Source organism: Sorex fumeus, unplaced genomic scaffold (genome assembly GCF_029834395.1).
Source record: "Sorex fumeus unplaced genomic scaffold, SorFum_2.1 ptg000009l, whole genome shotgun sequence".
Classification (NCBI taxonomy): domain Eukaryota; kingdom Metazoa; phylum Chordata; class Mammalia; order Eulipotyphla; family Soricidae; genus Sorex; species Sorex fumeus.
Window position 1 is genome coordinate 11,452,501 of NW_026606066.1, and position 25,673 is coordinate 11,478,173.

At 39.2% G+C, this 25,673-nt stretch overlaps 1 protein-coding gene across 4 annotated transcripts in view; it reads right to left on the reverse strand.

Moving 5' to 3' along the window:
* Positions 1-25,100, reverse strand: part of WDSUB1 (WD repeat, sterile alpha motif and U-box domain containing 1) — a 42,248-nt gene extending 17,148 nt beyond the window's left edge. Inside the window, exons 1-9 of one of the 4 annotated variants that reach the window (XM_056110319.1) lie at positions 25,042-25,100; positions 21,092-21,509; positions 19,095-19,279; positions 13,265-13,357; positions 8,679-8,772; positions 4,713-4,746; positions 3,387-3,427; positions 3,197-3,303; positions 1,661-1,840 (exon numbers count right to left, since the gene is read on the reverse strand). In XM_056110319.1, the coding sequence (XP_055966294.1) occupies positions 1,661-1,840; positions 3,197-3,303; positions 3,387-3,427; positions 4,713-4,746; positions 8,679-8,772; positions 13,265-13,357; positions 19,095-19,279; positions 21,092-21,489 (1,132 nt within the window). In that variant the 5' untranslated portion in view covers positions 21,490-21,509; positions 25,042-25,100. Of the gene's footprint in view, positions 1-1,660; positions 1,841-3,196; positions 3,304-3,386; positions 3,428-4,712; positions 4,747-8,678; positions 8,773-13,264; positions 13,358-19,094; positions 19,280-21,091; positions 21,510-24,652; positions 24,672-25,041 lie in introns of those variants that run through there. The other 3 variants (XM_056110320.1, XM_056110321.1, XM_056110322.1) reach the window with 3 other exon arrangements.
* Between the last annotated feature and the right edge of the window lie 573 nt (positions 25,101-25,673).

Below are 25,673 nucleotides of genomic sequence, written 5' to 3' on the forward strand. Positions count from 1 at the left end.
GGCCCCAGGTTCAACAAAAGAATTAAGTGCAGGGGAAAGGGAGTAGCTCAGTGGGAGAGCATTTGCTCTGAAGGTGTGAGGCCCTGGGTTAGACCCCAGCCATGGGATTGGGGGAGAGGGAGGAGGGTGGAAGAGAATACTTATGTATCATATATCTGATAATGATTTAGTATCAAAATTCACATGAAAGCATTGAATGACAAAAATAAACCCAATTTTTCGGATAGGCAAATTATCTGAATAGACATTTCTCCAAAGAGAACAAACTGCTAATAAAGCACATGAAAACCCAACATCGTCATGAGGTAACTTTATCAGAGTCAGAAAAATAAACCTGTTGGAATCTTTATATACTGCTTAAGAAAACACAGAAGAGCACAGCTTCTTTGTAAAGCAGCATGGGAATTCCTCAAATCATGTATAGACACTGAATGGCCCATGGATTCCACTACTATATATGCAACCAAGATTATCAAAAACATCTCCACATAAAACTCTGTAAACCAATTCATAATACCTAAAAAGTGGAATCAATCTAAATTCAATCAACTGATGCATAGAGAAGCAAAAAGTGATAATTTATTCAATGTAGTATTAATCATAAAAAAATGAAGTGCTAATATGTACTAACAGGATGTACCTGTTAATGGATGTGAGGCTTCTTTTTTGAAATGATGAAAATGTTCCAGGAACTAGATAATGATGATAGTTGTACCAACCTAATGATAATAAGTAACTGGTTTTTAATTGAGTGCTTTTAGGTGAATTTGAATAATAAATCCCCATCAGATGCATGATACATAAATAACACATACAAAATGATGAGTTTTATTTGGATTTTTATAAATTAGTTGGGAGGTTGGGGGAGAATGGTGCCAGGGACTGATTCCAGGGCTTCATCGATGTGATGCTTGCACTCTACCACTGAACTCGAACTCTAGTCAAAAGGGCAACTTTTGGGGAATGACTGGGGGAAGGGAAATGGGTCACATCCAGCAGTTATCAAGGATCACTCCTTGGCAGGCTTGGGGAATCATATGAGGTCCCAGGGATCACTGAGTTGGCTATATGAATGGCAAGCCCCAGACCCTTAAAAGGGTAAGTTTTATAGTATGTAAAATGTATGTCAATTGGTGTAGGGTAGTGGACACTGGTGAAGGGATTGGTGTTGGAACAAAGTACTCCTGAAACCCAATCATAAATATCTTTGTAACTTGGTAATTCATAATAATTCAATAAAAATTAATTTAAAATATGTTAAGTTTTGAATGTATGTTTTAAAAATTATAATAGTGGTTTTGGTACCCCAGGAAATGTTATATAACATTTATAGTTCCATAGTCACATAAAAGAATATTGTCCTTCTATTCAGAGGCATAACAGAATATTAAAAGTAAACCATTGGGGCTAGAGTGAAAGTATAACGGATAGGGTGTTTGCTTTGCAAGTAGCTGACCTAGGTTCGATCCCCAGCACCCCATGTTGTCCCCTAAACCTTCCAAAAGTGATCCCTGAGAGCAGAGCCAGGAATAAGCCCCAAGCTATGCTGGGTATGGCCCCCAAATAAAAATAAATTAAAAGTAAATCATTAATAGCATCAAACCTCAGAATAAATTAAAGAAAGGCACTTTTAAAACTGTTTATCTTACACTAATCTTACCAATTTTCAAATCATCAGCCAGACTTTCTTTTGTAAGAGTCAGCAGTTCTTTTCCATCAATATTATTTATTTTGAAAATATCTACGAGTTCTTTTAAACCTTGAGCAGAAAGCCACGTTGAGACATCATCTTCTGACCAATTTTCAGTAAACAGCTTAGGTTGATATTCTGTGCTTCTTGCTTAATAAACAAAAGAAGAGGCTAATTGAAATCACAGACAAAATGAAAATTATTCATAAACATTGTCATTTTAAATTACAAAGTAGATGAAATTTTCTTAAATCTGTGTGTTGCTTTTTTTTGCTAGCACAGCGGTAGGGCGTTTGCCTTGCACGCAGCCAACATGGCCGACCCGAGTTCGATTCCTCCGCCCCTCTCGGAGAGCCCGGCAAGCTACTGAGAGTATTCGATATGCCAGACACAGTAACAACAAAGTCTCCAATGGAGACGTTACTGGGCCCACTCGAGCAAATCGATGAACAATGGGAGGACCGTGACCGTGACCCTGTGTTGCTTTAATTTTAGAAAATTTCAAAATACATAACACTGAAAACATTTGAAGAAATAACACTTTGTATAAAATATCTATTCTGACATGAAATACTGGTCTCCCAAAACTTTTTTTTCAGTCCTAAAAACAGTGTTTATTAGGTAAAATTCTTATCAGCAAAGGCATTCTATTTGCTCTACTATCTGCAAATTAACATTATTTCAGATAGCTATGCACATAAAAAATTTTGTGTAAACCTGCTTGAGACCAAAAATAAAACAAAAATTACCATTTCTACTTTATTTTCAGGTTACATTTATCTCAAAAGTTATATGGGATATTGTCATTATTATATTATTAGCACTGTAGCACTGTTCTCCATTCACTGATTTGCTTGAGCGGGCACCAGTAACGTCTCCATTGAGAGACTTGTTACTGTTTTTGGCATATTTAACAAGCCACGGTAGCTTGCCAGGCTCTGCCAGGCAGGCAGGATACTCTTGGTAGCTTGCCAGGCTCTCCGAAAGGGACAGAGGAATTAAACCTGGGTCGACCGCGTGCAAGGCAAACACTATTATATTATTATTAAATAAGTGTATTAAATATTATTTGAATAATTATTTAATTATTAAATCCTAAAATCTATTATAAATATCACTGAAGTATAGGAGGTAGAATAGACATGAATGTGTACCCCAAAATATAATTTTAGTGTAAATCACCTTTAATGAATGTGAGACTTTAAAATTTTTTAATTATATTAAATTTGCATTTTGACTTAATACAGAGAAAAGCAATATTAGTACTTTATAAAAACATTCCTGGAGGGCTAGAGAGATATTATAGGGTATAAGATCCTTGTCTTGCATGCAGTGCCTCCCATTTATCCCTGGTACCAGTGGTCCTCCAAGTGCCTCCAGGGAGTAGCCCTGGTGATCTCCACACACTACTGAGAATGATGAAAAAATATATATATAAAATTACTGAATTTCTAAATTTAATGATAAAATAAATTTAACTGGACTAAATCTATTAACTTTACTAACCTTGGGCAAGTGTTCCTGGGTCAAACTGCCAGATGTTCACTGTTTTGTCCATTGAACCAGTAGCAAGTAAGAGGCTATTTGGTGCAAATGCACAAGTTGTGACATACCTGGATAATAAAAACATCTTATATGTATTTATTCTTGTACTAATTTTGAACTGAATTAATAATAAGAGAGATTAAGTTCAAACCTGGTGTGCTGAGTCAACAAGTGAAGTATATTCTCAGTATTCTGAAAACAACAACAACAGCTGTGTCTTAATTAAGGCAAGAAAAAAAGGCTACTAATAAAGATTCCTTTGACACAACTGTTTATATGCTATGTATTTTAAAATTATCAGTCACGAATATAAGTTGAAGCATTACTCAATAGAGAATAGCAATTTTAATATTATTTGGTTTTTTATTTTACATTTCTAAATCATCAACATTGTACACTGACAATTTTCTTGAAATTTTCAGTTTATTGAACTCCTGACTTTTGCTAATTTATTTCAATTCAATAACCTACATGTCTATTACATTGGCGATGGTATTTGAATCATACACATTGTGAGACCAATGAGCAGAAATTAATCACTTTTAAATACACTAAACTGGCCATTCACACATCTAAATGTATTTAAATGTATTTAACATTATTTTATGGAGAAAATATAATGTTGTGTTTACAAGTATTTACACTAGCACGCAACAGGGACAAATGGAGACGTTACTGGCGCCCGCTCGAGCAAATCGACGACTAACGGGAAGTTAAGTGATTTAAGTGATTACAAGTATAAAATACCATAAAAATTTTACTATGATTTCACTTAAGAGTATTCTTTCCTGTTACATGTCAGAACTTGCAATGATTAGTGAGGGAATAGTTTACCCTTCTTGCACGTACTATACGTTGATTTATATCTCATTTGATTTGATGAGATTACTGCAGCCTGAACTCAATCAATATAAGGCTGTATTCAACATAGATTTCTGTTGGAGACTATTTTCATCAACTACATTTTCAATTACATATATAAAGTGTTCCTTTTTCTTCATACTTGTGCAACTTTATTCACATGGCTCTGTCCAAAACTCCCATTTTTCCAAATCCATTATAATGCCTTCATCTTTATATTTGTCTCTAAACCAGCCATGACACTTTCAGCAATACCTTCCAAAAGCCCTGAAATAACTAAATCCTTTGATATTAAGATAGCCTATTATTAAACTTTAAGAATAGCTTAATGTAATAGTTTAGACTGAATATCCATGAGACTACAGCTTTTTTTTTTTTTAATCAGAGTAAACATGTGTCCATCTTAAAAATCAGTGAAATGTTTAAGGGCCTATCCCAGAATCAATATCCCACTTGCAGAACTATTTTAGCACTTCTAAAAATGTATGTTATGTTCTTGGGCACACACAGAAAAGTAGTATGTGTTTTGTCATACTGCCTAACTGAACTTGAGGTTCAGTAGTGTAATACGCTTACAATTTACATAGATCACACAGACAAACTTTTAAATACTTACAATATCATACACGATCACAGACTTATCAACTGACCTTTAAAAGAAAAAATGTATACTGTAGGTGAAATGTTCTACGAAAGCAAAGCCTAGTATTTATAAAATTAGTTGGGTTTTGTTATTGTTTGGGCCACACCCCACAGTGCTCCGGGCTTACTTTTGGCTCTGTGATCAGAGATCACTCCAGACAGGGCCCAAGGGACCTTCATGGTGCCAGAAATTGAACCTGGATTAACTGCTTGTAAAACAAACACCCTCTGAGCTTTACTATCTCCCTAGCCCTTGTTTATTTTTCTGTTTTGTTTTTTGGGTCATACCTCTGGGCTACTCCCATCTCTGTGCTCAGGGGTTATTCTTGGCAATGCTTAGGGGACCATACAGACCCTGTATCAATCCTTGCCTTCCAAATCCTTCCACATGCAAAGCACACAACTCACTGGAGTTCTCGCCAGTGCTGAAGTTAGTGTTTTCTAGTCATTTTAATATTACAATGAAGTATTTATTCATAAGTACAAACTTTTATTAAGAAAGGATAAATAACTAAATTTGAAAATTAACTTCATTAAACAGTTTACAAAAGAAATAAGGAAGAAATAATAAATGCTTGCCTATTATTTTCCTATTCAAGCTTAACAATCTTATTAGTCCTCATTTTATCCACATAATATATATAATTATAATCCTTTAATTATATACTATGTATTATCTGATATGAATAGTAAATAATGCTTAAAATGTACTATACATTCAGTATCATATATATTATATACTACATATAAACTTATATTTGTAAAATTTATAAAATGAAAATTTCCCTTGATTTCATAATTCAGAAAAGTAAAGCTGTCAGAAGATATGAAACTAGAGCTTGTTCAAGATCACACAGGTAGTGAGTGGCAGGACTGGGATGAAAACTTATGTAATCCTAAAACCTATATATTTAAATTTTACACTTCCTGAACAATCATCTGCTATTAGCATGTTAAACTTGATTTGTTTTGCGGTTGTACAGTGTTTTCCAGTTTTTTGTTTGTTTCGTTGTGAGGCCACATCCAGCTGTGCTCAGGGATCATTCCTGGTTTGGCCTGGGGTACCATGGGATGTCAGATATCAAACCCCCAATCAGCTGCATGCAAGGCAAGCGTCCTACCAGCTGTACTACCTATCATTCAGTTGTTCAGGCCCCAAGATTATGGGGGTTTACTGGGTTGGGTTGTTGTTGTTGTTGTTGTTGTTTTCTTTGGTTTGGTTTTTTGGGTTTGGGGTCACCCCTAGCTGTGGACAGGGCTTACTCCTAGCTCTGTGCTCAGAGATCATTCCTGGCATGCTAGGGGTTTAGATGTGGTGCTGGAAATCAAACCAGGCCTGGCCACATTATAGCAAGTGCCTTAGCCCCTGTACTCTCTCTCTCCAGCCTCTTTAGGCTGTTTTGTAATTTGCACATAACCTGACACTTAGCCTAAAACTTAAAAAGCAGATGACATGGTTGCTCAAACCTCACTAAAACTTTCATAAGGCATCTAATTTCATGCAATGTAATACTTAGGAACTGTTAAACAAATTGCAGCTGCACTTTGATGTTGCAAAATGGATGGACTTATTTAACAGGACTGTTCACAATATTGTAGAGAGTACAGGAAAATAAATAATATGAGGTATCAGAGAGGCAGCTCAAAGGACTGATACACATGATTTTCATGCTGGACCCCATTTGATTCCTAGTACCACACGGTCCCACAGGGTACAGCAGGAAACAGCCCCAGTATATGGAGCTAGAAGTAGTCCCAAGAACCACTGAATGATTCCCCTCCCCTTTAGAAAGAGCTAACAATAAGAAAACAGATGATGAGAGCTTTGGAGAAGTGTTTTTGTTTTACTTTTTGGAGCTTCACTCAGTGATGTTCAGGGAATCACTCCGCAGGAACTGAATGGCGGACATCTGCTCAAGTGCTTTTATCCCCTGTACTATCTCTTCAACCTAAACTATGTACCACTGGAAAGCTAATATTAATATTTATTGGGGGGGAGGGGTTTGGGCCACATTCACTAATGCTTAGAGTTTACTCCTGGCTATGCACTCAGGAATTACTCCTGGTGATGCTTGGGGGAAGATATGGAATCAAGCCTGAGTCAGTCATGTGCAAAGCAAGCTCCCTACCTGCAATATTATCACTCTAGTCCTGATATTAAGCTTTCTTATGACACTCACTGCTGAGCTAGAAAAAGCTGTTTCTTAAAAGCCACTCAAAATTGAGCGAAATTAAAATACATGGACAAATATACGATATGTATGAATTAAAGACTCAATATCATAAAAATGAAAGATGCCAAGTCTACCAACTTATCAGATTCAATATAATCCAAATAAAATTCAAACAGGTTTATGTATAAAGGAGTAAACTGGAGACAATTGAGCAATTAAATTATGAAATTCATGTGAGCATGTCTAATGCTAGAAGTCTCCAAAGATATTAAGTCTTAGAAAAACAACCGTATCAAAGTAAGGGCAATCAGAAAAACAGCAGGCTGAGAAACACATTCAGATATTGTCAGTAATTTCTAACAAGATATATATCAAAAGTGGTAGAAAAAATGATCTTTTTAATATGTAATGCTGGGACCACGAATATTCATATGGGAAAAGTGAAACTGTATTCCTATCACATATACCACAAATCAAATTTTAGGGAAAAATGATAAAGGCTCTAGGCTTTAGGAGATAACACAGGAAAATATATTCATGCCAGAGAACATAAAGAAACTGACAACAATGAAATTATAAACTGTGAAAAGGCAAATCAAAAAAACTTATGTAACAAACGACTAATAGGTAAGAAGAGCACATACACAACACACATACACACATGTATATAGATACACATATACATATACACGTGTATATGTATATACACATGTAACTTATGTAACAAACGACTAATAGGGAAGAAGAGCACATACACAACACACATACACACATGTATATAGATACACATATACATATACACGTGTATATGTATATACACGTGTATATGTATATAGATACACACACATATATATGTGTGTACACAAATATACATATATATAATAAAGATTAACCCAAAGGAAAATGACAAGAACCATGAACAGGTACTTAACTAAAGATGACATATATTTGGCCCATAATCTTCTATAATATTTAACTTAGTTGTTTCAAATAAATACAAAATAAAAATATAATACAGCATACTGATCAAAAATTCCTAAAATTTAAAAGATTCACAAAATCAAGTATAGAGATGATGCTTAAAAGCACTGTTAAATGAGCATTCAACCACTGGAAAATTTAGCATTACCTGCCAAAGCTGAAAATATAATAATTGTATAATAGCAATTTCATTTCTAATATATTCTAATATATGTAGAACATAAGCATGTATGAATAGGTGCATAAGAGATTCAGATATTTAAATAATTATTACAACACTTCTAAAGTATAAATACTTATATGCTGATTGAAATGGATATTATAGTATATACATGCAACAATGCAGTATTATTACACAGCAAGGAAAGTCAACAGTCAACAATTATTACAGTGATATTAATGCTACAAACATAATGTGGAGTAAAGGATGTCAGACACTAATTCACTAAGTGTGATTTGTTTTTAGTCAGTTTAAAAGAAAATAGGAATACTGCCTATGACCTGTGCTTCTGTCATCAGCAATGGGTACTTGGAAGAGGAGGATTTCTGCAACAGAATCAGCAAGTTTGTGTGTATGTGTGTGTGTGTGTGTGTGTGTGTGTGTGTGTGTGTGTGTGTGTGTGCTTTTTTTTTTTTAATAAAACCCGTGCAGTGATTATACAGGTTTATTACATCATAGTACATCACGATTTAGCAATCTGTTTATGGGCTGTGCACTTGCCTTTTTATCTATTTTATTTCATAGCAAAATGGTTTGAGGAAATTAAAACTCTTAAATAGCTTACCCCGAGACTAGCATCCGTCCATTATGAGAAAAAGCACATGACAGAACAGGAGCACAGTGCCCACTCAGTGTACTTTTATATTTTAATTCAAAACCTGCAAATAACAAGTTGAGAAAATTAACAAGTGAATCATATTTAATTTTGGTTAAACCATAAACAAAAATTTAATTTAATTTTTCGGGGGCTAGGGGTGGTTTTCTGGGGACTGAACCTAGGGTCTGACGTAGGCAAACATGAGCTCTACATCCCTGGCTGTAGAATTTTACTTGTTTTAGCGTCATATCTGGCTATGTGCAGAGCTTACTCTTGGCTTTGCACTCAGGGATCACTCTTGGCAGGCTCAGGGGACCACCTGGTATGCTAGGGATGGAACCCAGTTTGGCCGCATGCAAGGCAACTGTCCTGCTTACTGTAGTATTGCTCTGGCCCCAGAATTTTATTTTATTTTTATTATTTATTTATTTATTTAGGTCACACCTGACGATGCACAAGAGTTACTCCTGGCTCATGCACTCAGGAATTACTCCGGGGAGTGCTCAGGGGACCATATGGGATGCTGGGAATTGAACTGGGGTCAGCCGTGTGCAAGGCAAACACCCTACCCACTGTGCTATCACTCCAGCCCCAGAATTTTATTTTTAAGTCCGTTATTTTACTAATTTACTTAAAGGAAATTAATTTGGGACACATTTAAAAATTCTTGTGTATCTCAAAATATTGAGTACAGTTAAGTGATTTTGAACATTCATTAGTAGGCAAATAAAATGGTGTGCTCAGCACAGTTTGGAGAGAGTAAAAAGGCAGAGGGCATAGGGTGCTCTAATTTATTAATGATGATTAATTTAGTAAAATTAAATAATATATCAATGGTAATTAAAAAATCATTTTTTAATTTTAAATAAGAAACTTAAACTATATCTTGTCATTGAATAAATATATGATAAATATATCTATATATGCACATACACATTTGAGCAGCTGGTAATACATATAGATACATAGATATATTTACTCTGTGTATACTTATAAAAATTTCCCAATGCCTAAAAAGAAGCAAGCACCTTTAGTTTTCTTAATCAGCTATTTTAAAAACTGGGGCTGGGATAGGTAAGGCCTTGCACATGGCCAACCCAGGTTTGCTCCCCAGTATCCCATATGGTCCCCTGAGCCTGACAGGAGTGCTTCTTCAGCACAGAGCCAGGACTAAGCCTTGTGCACTACAGCCACCAGGTGTGAGAAATTAGAAATTAATTAGAAATGCAAATTAAAACTATAATATCATACTGATCAAAAATGCCTATAATTTAAAAGACTCACAAAATCAAGTATAGGAATGATGCTTAAAAGCAAGCAGTGTCTGGGAGTATGATGCCGCCCAGCAGGTCAACCTGTACCTGCACGATGAGTGCATCAGCAGCCTAATAGTAACTTCAGGCTTCCTGATACCCCAAAATTGCCACTGTGCCTCTGGCCAAATCACAACAATTTGGGACCAAGTTTCCTGAGATATTAAATGACCAAAAGTTAGGTATGTGAGAGTCACGCCCACAAATCACCTCTGGCTCAGCTATAGAAGCTCATTTATTGGCCGTGCTTCAGAGACCCAGAAATAGATCTCAAAAGAGATAAAAATCAGGCCATTTTAACACATTAATGGCCATATTCAAAAACTCACAAATGAATCTCGGAAGAGAGCAGCACACCACAGAGATGGCTCCCCACCCCAAGCCAGGCTGACTGGGGCACCTTGGAGGGGGGTGGGGGCAGGTGTGTCCCTCTGCCTGCCCCAAATGAACCCTGGCAGCTGCAAACCTCCAGAACCCAATCGCTGTCATGCTCATGGCCAACCTTCACAGGTTCATCCTAAGCCCCCCATGCATGAAAATGAATCTGCTGAAAAACCCAGGTATGCGGGACTAGTGACTGAAAACTCCAGGCTCAAGGAATCAGGGATGAGCAACCTCCCCCCATCTCCCTACTCTTCCAGTTCCCTGGCAGTCAGGCCCAAGAACTGCCTCTGGGCACCATTCAAGCGCGTTAACAGCCACAATTTAAAGACTCACAAATGAGTCTTGGAAGAAAGCAGCATTCCACAAAGATGCCTTTAGACCCCAAATAATTAAAAATTTTAGGATTCCAGGAGCATATGGGTGCTTTTGCTGCCACACGACATTTCTTACTATTCATAACAAGCAATACAAAATAAATTATTTAGCATCTGTCTATGGGGCAGGCTTGGGTGGTGGTCGGAAAATTCAAAATAATGGTGATGGGAAAGTGTATTGGTGGTGGGACTGGTGTTTAAATATTGAATGTAAACAATTATTGTGAACAACTTTATGAAAATAAAATTTTAAATTATACGTAAAAAAGAAAATAAATCAGAAAAGTCCAATCAGTGATTACAATATGATTTTGACCTATGTAAATAAGAAAATTAAAACTACTTAACACAGTAAAAATAAGGCAGGTAGGGCCAAAAAGCAAATAATTACTAAAGGTAACTTCTATATCTAGTACTCAAAATGTAACAAAGTTGAAATCTAATTAGCTGTAAATTAGGACCAGAGCAATAGCACAGCAGGTAAAGAGCCTGCCTTGCATGTGGCTAACCCAGGTTTGATCCCCAGCACTCTGAGCACCATCAGAAGTAATTCCTGAGTATAAGGCCAGGAGTACTCCCTGAGCACTTCCAGATATGCACCCCACCCACCCTTGTCACAAAAAAGACGACAAAAAAAAGTTAAAGGCCAGCTGTACTCAGGGCCCACTTCTGGCTCTGTGTTCAGGGATCACTCATGACATGCCTGGGGGATTGTATGTGGTACTGGGGATTGACCTGGGGTTAGTCACAAGCAGAGCATCCCCTTAACCCCTATACTACTTCTCTGGCTCACATAAATTTTATTTTGGACAAAACTTAACATTTTATCCAAAGAGTTTTGAGAGGATCTTGCTTTCATAAAAGGCTACAAAAGATGACGTACTTTTAAAAAGGAAATAGATGGGATAAAAAAATTCAAAGGATAGCATTGGATGGAGATGCAGTAGGTAAGGTATTGACATTGCAAGTGCCGGCCTAGGTTCAATTCCGGCTCCCTGTATGGTCCCCTGAGCCTCCCAGGAGTAACCTCTGCTAAATGTTACAGTGAACCCTGAGCACTGGCCAGTGTGCTCGCCCCCTTTCCCCCACCACACACACACACACACACATAAATTCAAAAGCTGGAAAACAGAAAAACTAGTTTTTTCATATAGTAGGAAAAATGTAGAGACAATCAAGATGGAGGCCATTATGAAAAGAGAGAATAGTGGAGAACAAATTATTTTAGACTACTATGAAGCTATATTGTATCACACAATTAAGTGACACAAGTTTCCCAACTGAAGGGACACCTGAAGAAATCCAATTCCCCATGGAAAGATCTACACATCATCAGACACAATAATTACAGTGAATACATTTTAAAATGCAGTTGTATAGGGGACAGAAAGAGAATTTAGGGTAGGGTTGAGAGCTTGTACACAACCAACCCTGGTTTAATCCCAGGCACAAAGGCCCTTCGAGCAAAATTCGAGAGTCACCCCTAAGCATAGAGCCAGAAGTAGCCTCTGGGAATTACTGGATGTGACCCCCAAATCAAAACAACAATTAAATGAAAGAACATATGGTGGCATAAGTACACTTATAGAAAATAAAAGTCAACAGAATAATTTTAAAAGATAAACATAAAGTGATTGGTTACCCCTGAAAGCTGGAATTCGTGTGGCGAGGGTAAAATCAAAATCAACATTGAGCATCCAATTTTTAAATCATGCATACGTATTACTTTGAAAGCTCTTAAAACTTTTGGCAGTCGGGGATTTGGGGCCAGCAAACCTCTGGAGCTATTTCTGATCATGCTCATGGGTCACCCCGGAAACAGTATGGGAGCAAGAATCAAAACCAAGTCACCGGCATGCAAATCATGTCTTCCAGTCCACTGAGCTATTTCTCTGCCCACCCCCCAAAAAAATTGTTAAAAACTTTCCTTATGTCATCTCCAGCTAGAGGAACCCAGGTCACTACTGGGAATACTCAGCCTGGCAATGTGGGTCTCGTTTTTCTTTTTTTCTTTTTTTTCTTTTTTTAAGTAGGGTAGACGGCCCAATGCTGGTGGAAACTGCATCAAGCTCTGTGCTCTGAGGACCATGCAGTGCCAGAGATCACATGGAGATAGATCATAAGCAAGGCAGCATCTTAACCCCTATACTATCTCTTTAGCCAGTAAAAATTAACTTTTGGTTATTTTAAATATCAAAAATTCCTCAGGTAGGGGCTGAAGCAATAGCACAGTGGGTAGGGCGTTTGCCTTGCACGTGGCCAACCCGGGTTCGATTCCCAGAATCCCATATGGTCACCTGAGCACCGCCAGGAGTAATTCCTGAGTGCAGAGCCAGGAGTAACCCCTGTGCATTGCCAGGTGTGACCCAAAATGGGGAAAAAATAAATAAATAGTTTCTTAAAAAAAATTCCTCAGGTAAAAAAGATTAAAATAAAATATATGATCACAAATCACTTGAAGAAATTACAAGTTGACACCTACCTGAAGTATGGGTAAAAGAAACAACCCAAATTTTGATCTGGCAATCTTGACCACATGTTGCCAAACGAAAAAACTGAAGACCGTGTTCTCCATCTAAAAAATATAAATTTTTTAATCATTAAATACAAATACACAATAAAAATTAAACTATAAAAGGCCTAAAAACCTGTTTATTTATATTGATATCTGTAAATTCTATTCATTTAAATCAGAGATTCCCTAAATATGTGAGTTATGTGCTTTTTTTGTTGTTATTTTGGGTTCACACCTGGCAATGCTCAGAGATCATTCCTGGAAGTGCTCAGGGGACCAAACAGGATGCTGGAGATAGCACCCAGGTGGCTACCTACAAGGCAACTTACCTGCTGGATTATCTCTCCAGGTCCCAATATGTGCATTTTTAATATGGTTTGTCTTTTTGAAAACATACTTTTACTTACATCCAACAAATTAACCTCCATTCACTGAAATTTTTTCTAACTCCATGGAACACTTCATTGTAGGAAGAAAGTTTTTGTAGCAAAGTTCTGGCCAAAGTATATCCTCCTCAGAGAGATGTGGATAAGGATAAACAATTCAAGATTTAATCACTGTCTTTGTTTAGGGATCACACCCTTCCTCAAGAGTGGTAAGAAGCTACACCTGGCTCAATGCTCCAGGGAAGAAACCCAGATGCATACAAAGTATGCCCTCAGTCCCATACAGTGATCTTGCTGGCCCTCTTTAGGTTTTTTTTATTGTATTAATTTTACTGTAATTTTTTTTTTTTATTTATTGAATCACTGTGGGAAAGGTTACAAAGCTTTCAGGTTTATGTCTCAGTCATGTAAATATCAAACACATTTCCCTTTACCAATACTTATTTTTTACCATGAAGAACCCCAATAAAAGCCCACCCCCCACCCCTCCCCGTCCCTGTGAGGCAGATGAATTCTAGTTAACACTCTATCTGCTTTGATTAGATTCATTGTTTCAATAAAAGATTCACCACTATTATTTAGAGTTTACCCCCCACCCAAATCAGACATGCTGAAAAAGCATTGTGAAGTGATTTGCTTTCTACGGCTGGGTTCAAGAATTAAATGTTGGTTTTGGATTTCTGCTCTTTTATCTATTGACCCTGGAAGTATTTCTACTGAAAGTCAGATAGTTAAGAAATTGGTTTCTGTGTTCTGGAGTCCTGGCCGTGCTGGAGAGCTGCTCGCGGGGGGCAACCGGTGGCCTCGGTAGGGCGTGAAGGGCGGAGCGAAACGCCCCCCTTCCCATGAGGTTTTAGTCGCCCCCACACTCCCGGCTCATACCTGCTATCCACAAGGCTCCCATGTGGCCGCCATCTTTCTTTCCAGAGAGGAGAGGGCGAATGGGGCAACACCCTTTCCCCTCCGGCAGACTTGATGGCCTGGATCAATGCATAGTCCGTTCACTTTTCTGCTCCAAGCTGCTGGGTTCTGCATTAAGTCCTTGTGCTTCTGGGGCCGTGGCCGTGCTGGAGAGCCGCTCGCGGGGGGCAACTGGTGACCTCGGTAGGGCGTGAAGGACGGACCAGAACGCCCCCCTTCCCATGAGGTTTTAGTCGCCCCCACACCCCCGGCTCATACCTGCTGTCCACAAGGCTCCCATGTGGCCGCCATCTTTCTTTCCAGAGGGAGGAGGGTGGAAGGGAGCAACACCCTTTCCCCTCTGGGCAGAAATGATTGCCTGGATTAACGCATAGTCCTTTCACTTTTCTGCTCCAAGCTGCTGGGTTCTGCATTAGGTCATTGTGCTTCTGGGGCTGTGGCCGTGCTGGAGAGCCGCTCGTGGGGGCAACTGGTGGCCTCGGTAGGGCATGAAGGGCGGACCGGAACGCCCCCCTTCCCATGAGGTTTTAGTCGCCCCCACACTCCCGGCTCATACCTGCTGTCCACAAGGCTCCCATGTGGCCGCCATCTTTCTTTCCAGAGAGGAGAGGGCGAATGGGGCAACACCCTTTCCCCTCCGGCAGACTTGATGGCCTGGATCAATGCATAGTCCGTTCACTTTTCTGCTCCAAGCTTCTGGGTTCTGCATTAAGCCCTTGTGCTTCTGGGGCTGTGGCCGTGCTGGATACTGTAATTTTTATTATCATTTAGGTAGCTAAAATAGTGTTAATGTTTATGGTGCTTGCACGCAAAACCCCTACACTCCACTGCCATCAAAGTGCCCATGTCCCTCCACTATCCCTCTTTAGTCTAGTCAGGTCTTATCGGCCTCCCTTCTCTGCCCCCCACTGTTTGGTAATTGGTTTTGTATCCTAACACCCCAAGGTTTGTCTTTCAGTATGATCTATTCTCTAATTCCAATCTCTAGATTCCAGATGAGTGAGATCATCCTGTTTTCCTGGCAAAACACCGCACTCAAATCTTATTTGTTATTCTTTATGGAATGCTAGGCTTACCGTTATGCTATAGCTGTGAAAGCTACAGAAAGTTGACAAACAGCTATATTTAAATGCTGCAGAACAATGAACAGTATAACGTCAATGATTTAAAAAAAAGATATTTTACAGTTGAGGTTTGATGTTTGTTTTTAAATAAATGTCTATGTGAACGGCCAGTCACAAATTATAGGTATGTTTACCGATCATGCACATACAAATATATCCCTTTTCAATATATGCGCATTATAAAATGATATATATTTACTTGCACACATAGAACCCTCACCCTCAACATTTAGCCCATTTTCTGCTAATACTAATCAGTTTCATTTCAATTATTATTGCTGCCCAGTTTAACTACATGAATTTTATGCCAGTGCAACATTAAGCACTTTTTTTATAGGCTAGGTCTCTCTCCACATATTGATACTTGTAGAAAATACTGTTTTCATTGCTTCTGAGCTGTAAATCATTTGAAGTCAATTCAGTTAGAGAAATGGAAAATTAAGGAACTTGTAATATGCCTATGCTCGCATTTAATATATTATTTTTCTGGAAAAAATATTTAAATTATAATGTTAATCAAACTTTTCCTTCAGGAGCAAACAGGATTATTTTCCTCACTTAAACAAAACAACATGAAGGACAGCAATGTCAATTTCATATTTACAAATAGTAACAAATATCGAATTAAAACAAATAATATATTTTGTCTATAGAAAATACCATCATTCCCACAAATACCTGTGTCACTTTTAACGCACAGGTCAGTTTCAGAGGTTAAAACTAAATTCAACAGAGGTAGAACTACAGAAACTAAGAAAAGACATAGATTGGTATCATACTGAGAACTATAACTTTGAAATAAATGTTTTTGTTTTGGGGGTTCACATACAGCAGTGCTCAGGAGTCACTCCCAAAAGTATCCACGGGTACTCTATGTGGTGCCAAGGATCAAGCCAGGGTCAGCCACATGCAAGGCAAATGCTTTTACTCCAGCCCTGCTCTAAATTTTACAAGTGTGTGGTTGGTGGGGTTGGTGAGCTGTGGCACTTCGGATTAAATCCTGGTCTCTTGCATACAAGGAAAGTGCTCTGAGCCAAAACCCCATTCCTATCCCATAGGGATATAATTGCTTCACTATTTTAGCATCTCATTGAGAATTCTCTGCACCAGGCCCAATCAGTAGCAGACTCGTCTAAAGACAGGCAATATTTACCCTTTAGTTTACTCTAATATTAACTAAGGAAAAATGCTATTCTTATTAAAACCAATTTTCAGTTAACTTAAATTAAAAAGACCTAAATCTTCTTTTATTTATAAGAAAAAGATTCATTGAGAGTCTATAATGTTTAAAGCAGGTGCCACAGAAACTGTTCTTCTGTTAACAACTGGTCAGAATGGTACAACAAATATTAAATGAATAAATTATCAAGATGAGGTAAAGAATTTAGAATTATAATGGGTTCAGATTAAAATATATATATAGTAATTTTCTCCATGATGCTAAAAGTTAAAAAAAATTCAGCACTTCACTAAGAGTCAATTTACTAATCCGCATTTCAATGTCTATTGTGAAAATAAAAGACACCTGGTCCAATTCTGACTGACCTTATAATCTAATAAAAAATACACTATTAATGATAATTCATATAATTTAACATTGTGATATTTTTCTAAGTACTGTGAAAGAAAAAATAAAGGGCTAGAGAGAGTATATTGAGTAAGGCCCCATTGCCTTGCACATGGCCAACCGAGGTTTTAACTCCAATATGAGATCCCCTGAACACCAACCACCAGGAGTGATCCCTAGCCACAGAGCCAAGAGTAAGCCCTGAGCACAGCCAGGTGTAGCCCAAGAACAACAGGGGAAAAAGAGGTATTAACAACAAATGATTATATCAAAAGGCTTTATATGAAAGCAGGCAGTAAGAACGAACAAGAAGGGGCCACCTAAAGTAAATTTAACAGGATGATTAAGAGTGAACCAAGTGAGCCACTGTAGCATTGTTCTCCCGTTGTTCACCGATTTGCTCAATCAGGCACCAGTAACATCTCCATTGTGAGACTTGTTGTTACTGTTTTTGACATATCGAATATGGCACGGGGAGCTTGTAAAGCTCTGCTGTGTGGGCGGGATACTCTCGGTAGCTTGCCAGGTTCTCCGAGAGGGACAGAGGAATAGAACCCAGGTTGGCCAGGTGCAAAGCAAACACCCTGCCCGCTGTGCTATGGCTCCAGCCCAGTGAAGAGGAGCGATAGTGAAGAGTAAACCCTTGAAAAAATTAGTAATATATAAGCAATGAAAGATGGCAAGAGAATGCATGAGATCAAATGTGATATGAGGCAGGAAAACAGACCACGGAAGGTACTAATAGGCTATATATTTTGGATTTGGTATTTTCTCTTTATCTTACTTTAATCAGCCACTATTGGGTTTGAAACAGGACTGCCAAGCCATACCTGCCTAGCTGAGATGAGACATAATGTATACAGTGGATTTCAAAGTCTTAGAATTAATGGAAAGTGATATTTCCTAACTTTACGGAATACTAGTTATAAGATATTTTAGATAAACTGGGCAAAATAATTCGTCATTAGGATTAATTTCACCTATGACTAGAAAAATGTTAATTTACATTTGTAACTCACAGAATTGCACTGGTATGGTAACAAGACTGAACCAAGCTAAACTGAAACTTCTATCCTAGTATATAGTAAAGCTGGAGCGATAGCACAGTGGGTAGGGCGTCTGCCTTGCACGCAGCCAACATGGCCGACCCGAGTTCGATTACTCCGCCCCTCTCGGAGAGCCCGGCAAGCTACCGAGAGTATTCGATATGCCAGATACAGTAACAACAAAGTCTCCAATGGAGACGTTACTGGGCCTGCTCGAGCAAATCCTAGTATATAAAGTAAAATTATGAGGAAACTTCTATTTACAATTATCTATTTAAAACCGAGTCTCTATTTAGAAGCTTTTGGCTCTTCTTTTTCTGAACTCTAACTGCATTATAAAATATATTAAAATTTTGGTACTTCAAATATTAATGGTAAATGAAAAATGTAACCTCTACAAAATATTTCTTGAAAATCACAATTAAAAATTTTACATCAAGTACCAATATTCTGATTTAAAAATCACATAAAACCAATGGGGTAAAGTCCTCTAAATTACCATTTTTTAGGAATCCAGATCTACTGTGCCAAACTGAATCATCTCCTTCATATAAAAAAAAACCTAAAATCCCTCTTTTTTCATGACTGATTCTATTTTGATCAAAAAAGATAAAGGAGGATGATTCCTTAAAAGGAATGAATTAAAGGGGCTTCGTTTCACCAATGATGAAATGAAAATGAATGAAAGAGCTACAAGTCATATGCAAATTTCAAAAAGAAATTACTAGTGCTTAAAAGAGTGAAGTAACAAACCAGAAATAGGCTGTGAGGAAAAATCGCAGCAGGTAATTCCAAGATCATGGGCTTTTTCACTATGCAGACACCTCATTTTATCATCCCACACTGTTAAATCTCCGCATGAGGAGCCAGTGACAAAGAAGTTTCCATTAGGAGAAAATGTGCAGGCCACTAAGGAGCCATCCTTAACACTACCATATCTGAAATAAAAGCAAAAGAAAAAAAAAGAAAGTGGTTTTTATTTCAAAATATCTTTTATTTTACATTATTAACTCTAATAGCAGCTTGATATAGTAAAAAGGATTGAAAGCTATCACAGAACTAGAGAGAAAGGATGATGCCTACAGAAATAAATTCAATGTTGTTATAACTGTCTTTCTGAAGACTAAAGAAAATTTAAGCATTATTTTAACTAATATGCTCAAACCTAAATAACAGGCTTTGGAAAACAGTCCACATATTTTCATACTTTTCCATAAGACAAGCAACAATATTAACTACATTCAGAAGCAATTTTTAAAAAGTTACCGCTTTTAAGAAAATTTTTTTAAATTACTGGAGTCAAAAATACTTTCAATTTTTGTATTAAAATCATTCAGACACAGTATTAAGGTCTTTCACCTCATGTGAAATTATGAATTGTTTAGGAAAAGAAAATGCTGTGAAATGCTGTGAAGAAGCTTGTGAAGAATCATCTTGGATGGGGCCATGGACAGGCAGTAAGGCTTTTGCCTTGCATGTGACTGACCCAGATTTGATCCCTGCCACCCTGTATGGATGCCTGAGCCAGCCAGGAGTGATCCCTGCAAGCAGAGCCATGAGTGAGTCCTAAGCATAGCTAGGTGTGGCCCCAAACTCAAAAACAAATAATCTTGAGATGATAAAGAATTGTGCTGATATTTCCTTAATTAAGAAAAACAAGCAAATAAAAACTAACCATCGGGCTGGAGCAATAGCACAGCGGGTATGGCGTTTGCCTTGCACTTGGCCAACCTGGGTTTGATTCCCTGCATCCTGAGTGCAGAGCCAGGAATAACTACTGAGCATTGCCAGGTTTGACCCCAAAAGAAAAAAAAAAAAAACTAACCATCAGTGCATCAGTGTCCCAAACAGTGCTTTACCCTATTGCTGAGTATTATTTTACATCAATAATTTCATGATTAGTGAAGTAATGTCATAGAGGTAGAATTTATCAACTGATAAATGAAAAGAAAGATTTCTCAGCTGATAACTGCATTTCTCTTATATCAAATTCCATCCTGAGCTTTTTTCTTTTAAAAATGTTTATTAACATCACAAAACATATCACTTTCTTCCACCCAAAGATTGAAATGAGCAACAATTGCTTATCCTTGCTGAAATTAGTCTATTTTAATTAAATCATACATTTTTAAAAGTTACCAATTATAAAGTAATTAATATTGCTGAACTATATAGTCAAAATAGCAAATTTTATATCATATATATGTTACCACAACATAAACACATAAAAGTTCCTATTTTTAATAGTAAGTAGCAAAAGAGCCCTATCTGTACAAACTGAATCATGTATATTTCTTTAGAGAACTGTGGGATACTTTTTTAGAAATGATAATACATGCTATATTAATCACAGTGTTCTTTTTTCATGGTAGAATCCTTATCAGGAAATAGCTGGGCATCTCATCAACATCCTAATATTACTTTATTATTCAGAACTCCTGAGACACAAGTGACAAAAATAAAGCTAAATATTACTGAATCAGTAATATTAAAACTTTCATTTTGCTACAGATGAAGCCTTATTTCTAAAAACATTAGAACTTTAAAATGCTTGGGACCAAGAAAATCTGCTATAAGCATCACATTAAGCACTTATTTTTATGATCTTCAGAAAATATAGCAAAATATTTTTCCTCATAATGTCTGAAAAGTACCTGCTTTTTCATTCAAGTCATTAAAATATTCTGCTTTTTTGTGTATGTGGTCGACATGTTAACGGGATTAGAAAGAAATGGTTTAAGTATTCATACCTATGTAACTTATATGTCTGTGCATTCCACATAACAATGGTTCCATCCGCTGCGCCTGATACCAAACAAGTGGAGTCTGGGGAAAAGCGGCAAACTCTCACAGGGCTCCCACTGGGCTGTTCCATCACCGTCAATATCTGTCCGCTCTGAGTATTCCACAGGACAGTTGTACCATCTGTGGAGCATGAAGCCAAAACATGTCCTGAAGGGGAGAAACAGCAGCAGTGGACAGTGTAGGTGTGGAACAACAACGGAGAATATGGCAGTTCAGTGAAGTCACTTAGGGAGTACAGGCGAACTGTTTTGTCCAAGGAGCAAGTTGCCAGGAGGGAAAAAGAGAAAGCACAGCAGTTGACATCATCACGGTGATCGGCTATTGTATGAATTAATTTCACCATGTTGTCTGAAGTAAAATATCCTGCAATTTTTAAATAGAAAACGGTTACTTCATCCTAGGAATCACGTTAATGTAGCGCAAATCCATATAAATGGAGAGGAGCCAATCTTAATTGGCTAAAGGAAAGCTCCTCCATTCATATTTTAAAAGGATAATCTGATATAACTGAGATAAGGGAATGCTGAGAGAACTATGAAATTAACATCTGATGACATACCAATAAAGTTCTGTTACTACTTCAAGCAGAACCTTGTTGGGGCTGTACAGATAGTACAGTGGGTAAGGCTTACCCAGCTGACATGGGTTTGATCCCCCATACCCCACTAGAGTGATCCTTGAGCACAGAACCAGGAGAAAGCAATGAGCACTGTTATGTGTGGCCTAAAATTAAAACAGCCTTGTAAAAACAAATTCAAACTGATTTAACATTGAGCAAACAATACGTTAGGCTACTTGCCTTTGAAATCTTTCCCTGTAACTGCTTTCTCCTTCGTACTGCTAACTCTAGATTTGCTCATTTTAACTCAAAAAGACACTTCCACTGCTTTTAACACTCTCTCAGCTACTTCCTCCTTGCCTGCCTTTGTTGTGCCTTTAACCTAAAACTGTAGAGCTCACTCAGAAAAACAAAATATTTCATGCACAAACTGCAATGTCAAAAGCTATCATGTCATGGTTTGTCACCATATATGATCAATTAAGGAAACTCAAAAGAAAGAAGTGGTAAAAATGGACTAACCCAGGTTGCATTAACAAATTATTTAGATATCTGACTGCTGGAGCCATAGCACAGCGGGTAGGGCATTTGTCTTGCATGTGGCCAACACAGCCAACCCGAGTTCAATTCCTCCGCCCCTCTGAGAGAGCCCAGCAAGCTACCAAGAGTATCTCGCCCCACGGCAAAGTCTGGCAAGCTACCTGTGACGTATTAGATATACCAAACGCAGTAAAAAGTCTCACAATGTTACTGGGCCCGCTCGAGCAAATCGATGAACAACGGGAGGACAGTAACAGTGACTGCTGATGCAATCTATAAGGCTATAATTTTCAGACTTCCCAGATTAGAAGCCTGAGGGGGCGTGGTCACCCAAGCAGCACCCATCATATCCCGTAAGAACCACAAATTAGCCTCTTCGGAACTCACTAGGGCAGCTCAAACTCCCAAACAGATTAGGCCAATAGTCCAGTAGCCCCTATACCAATCTATATTCTTTTCAAAACACAAAAGCAACTTTGAGCAGAAGAATACAAACTGCAAAGGTCACACAGTAAAGCAACACAGAACCCCATCAGGCTTAGTGAGTGAAGAAGCTAGCCCAGGGGACCCAATGAGTAATAATGAGTTATATAAGCTCTCTGATAAGGAATTTAGAATGGAACTGGTAAGGATGCATAAGGATCTCAAAGAAACAATGGACTGCACTGTCAATAAAATACGGGAGGATATGAGAGCAGAAATGAGGAAAATGCAAATGAAAATACAAGAAATGAAAGATCTGATAAACCTGGTAGGTGAAATGAAACTCACTGGAAGGCCTCAGCAGCAGAGTAGCAGCTGCTGAGGACAGAATCAGTGAGCACCAAAATGAGGTGCAGAGAATCACTGGACTACAGCAGAAGACAGAAAAGACCTCCCAAAATAAACTAGCAGATGACAAGAGAAAATCTGATGAAGTCAAGAGGAACGATATAAGAATCATTGGAGTACCAGAGGGGCAGGAAGAAAACCCTGATGAAGCAACCATCAAAGCTATCATTGCTGAGAAGTTCCCATAGCTGAACAAATTATTTAATTTAGACTAAAACCCAAACTCCTCACCACAGTTTACAGAAACCCTATTTGATCTAGCTCTTGCCCCCTTCACCCCAGCCTGGCTGGTTAAACTGATTTTGGACTAAGATCTTCCTAAATTGGGTTTTGGTTGGCTGGTTTGGGGGCCACACCTGGCAGTGCTCAGGAGTTATTCCTGGCTCTGCAGTCAGAATCACTTCTGGCAGGCTGGGGAGACCATATGGGATGCACAGGATTGAACCCTAGTAGGTCTCCAAGGCAAACACCCTATCCACTACACTATCTCTGCAGCCCCGTAAGTTGGTATTGTTATGATGATATTCTTTCCCCTCGCTCCTGGGATCCTATTTCTCACTAAGTTCTCAATTTCGGTATTCCTCAGCAATGTTTTCTCTATCTAAAGTAGCCACTCTCTAGGTGAAACCATCACCCTATTTTGAATTTTCAGTAATTATCAACATCTAATGTATTTCTCTCCCCGATCCCGTACTACATATGAGCTTCAAATGACTCTTGTCCAGTTTACTCATTTCTATAACCACAGTATGTAAAATAATGTCAAGTACCCAGAATACTCAAAATAATTTTTTTAAAACTACAACTAAATTTAAATCTTTTAATACAAGAACATAGGGTGGGAGGGTGGCTTGGCGATGAGGGTGCAAGCATTTGTGTACAACAAAAACACTGACACTATTATAATCATGTTATCTATCCTACGCTAAAAAGTTTTAAGTAGAAAAGTGGGAATATTTCAAAGTTAATATATGAACATAACAGAAAAGAATTTAGAAGTTTAAGAACACAGCTTTGGAGGAGGCAGTGATCAGTCCTGAGTGGACAGGTATAACCTGGGATACTAAACCCCAGAACCCCTTGCTCTAATGCTAGAGAACTTCCTGCAAAAAAAATCAAAATCAGAGCACGTTTTTGCCCAATTTCACCAGATCCCGCACATTCAATTTCGTTGCTTCTTCATCACCCCACTCCTGCTCACCTTCTCAAAAGAAAAACTTCCACGAAGCCTAAAAACACCTGCAAAATCTCTTGGTAAAATGATAGCCTGCATAAATGTACCGAAAACAAGCCTGACAGATCAAATGGTGTTTACTGGCTAACGCCCCAATGCCACCTGTGCCAAAAAAGCACAGGGATAAGGTTCCAAACACGCCCGGGCTGCCTCCCTCGGTGGTACTCGGCTACGACGCCCAGGGCAGACGGGACGGGCTGCAGCACTGGGCACCCTGTATGCCTCCGGCGCCCACCCAGACCTCAGCTGCCACTCGGGATGTTAGATCTCTCGGGTGGTCCAGAGCAAGCCCCACCGAGGTCCAGCACGCTCCCCCCCGCTCCAATAATACCCAGAACTTACTCCCCGCCTCCCCGCACGCAGCGAAGGACCAGCCACGCCTCGAGCGCCCGGCCGGCCCAAGCGCGCGAGCCAGGCTGCGGATGCCCGGGCGCTCCCCCCGCGAGCGGCCGCCGAGAAGCGGGGCCTTCCGGGTCGCGGGGACGGGCACGCCCGCCGAGTGCCCCGCAGTCGCCGCTCGCCCGTCTCTCCTGGGCCCGGCCCCCTCCGACGCCCCGACGGGCGTACTCGGAACCAGCTTCCGAAATACCCGAGCCGACCCGGCCCGAGCGGCCCCCACCGCTCACTGCAGACTCTAAACTGGCCCGCGGGCGCCGCCCATTGCACCGCAAGGAGCCCCCTGGGGACTCTCGGGTTCCTCCCGCCCACGTCGGGCTAGCGGCGCGGGTCACCTGGTGTGCAGGTGCGGCGGGCGGGGCTGGACCCGGGGAACCGGGAAACGGCGAAAGAGGCCCCGCCCCTCCGGGGGTGGGGTGGGGTGAGGCAGCTCCCCGGCGCATGCGCGCCTTTCGTCCTTCTGAGCCCAAGTGTGCAGGCTAATCTAAAATTGAAGATTGAGTTTAGTCTTTGGAATATTTTGCGATTTTTTTCTTTCCTCTATTGAGGAGTCTAAGGTCCTAAAGTCGTGAGAATGCTTAAAATGGGCTGTTGTTGTTTAGGATTTTTTTTTTTTCTCAATGGGGGTACACCTGTTGGTGCTCAGGGTTTACTACCTGGCTCTGCGCTCTGGGGTCACTGTTGGTGGTGTTGGAGGAACTGTATGTTATGCCAGGGATGGAACTCGGGTAGGCTGCATGGCAAGGCAAGCATCTTACCTGCGCTGTACAATCTGTTGTCCTTGAAATTGGGGTGGGGGTGGAGGCAGGAAGCTGGGGGAGGTGTTGGAGGATACACACCCAGCAATGCTCAGGGGTTACTCCTAGCACTGCACTTAGGCATTACTTTGGTGGTGCTGGTGGACCATGTGAGATATCAGGGATCCAACCTTGATGGGCCATGTGCAAGGCAAGCACCCTACTCTCTT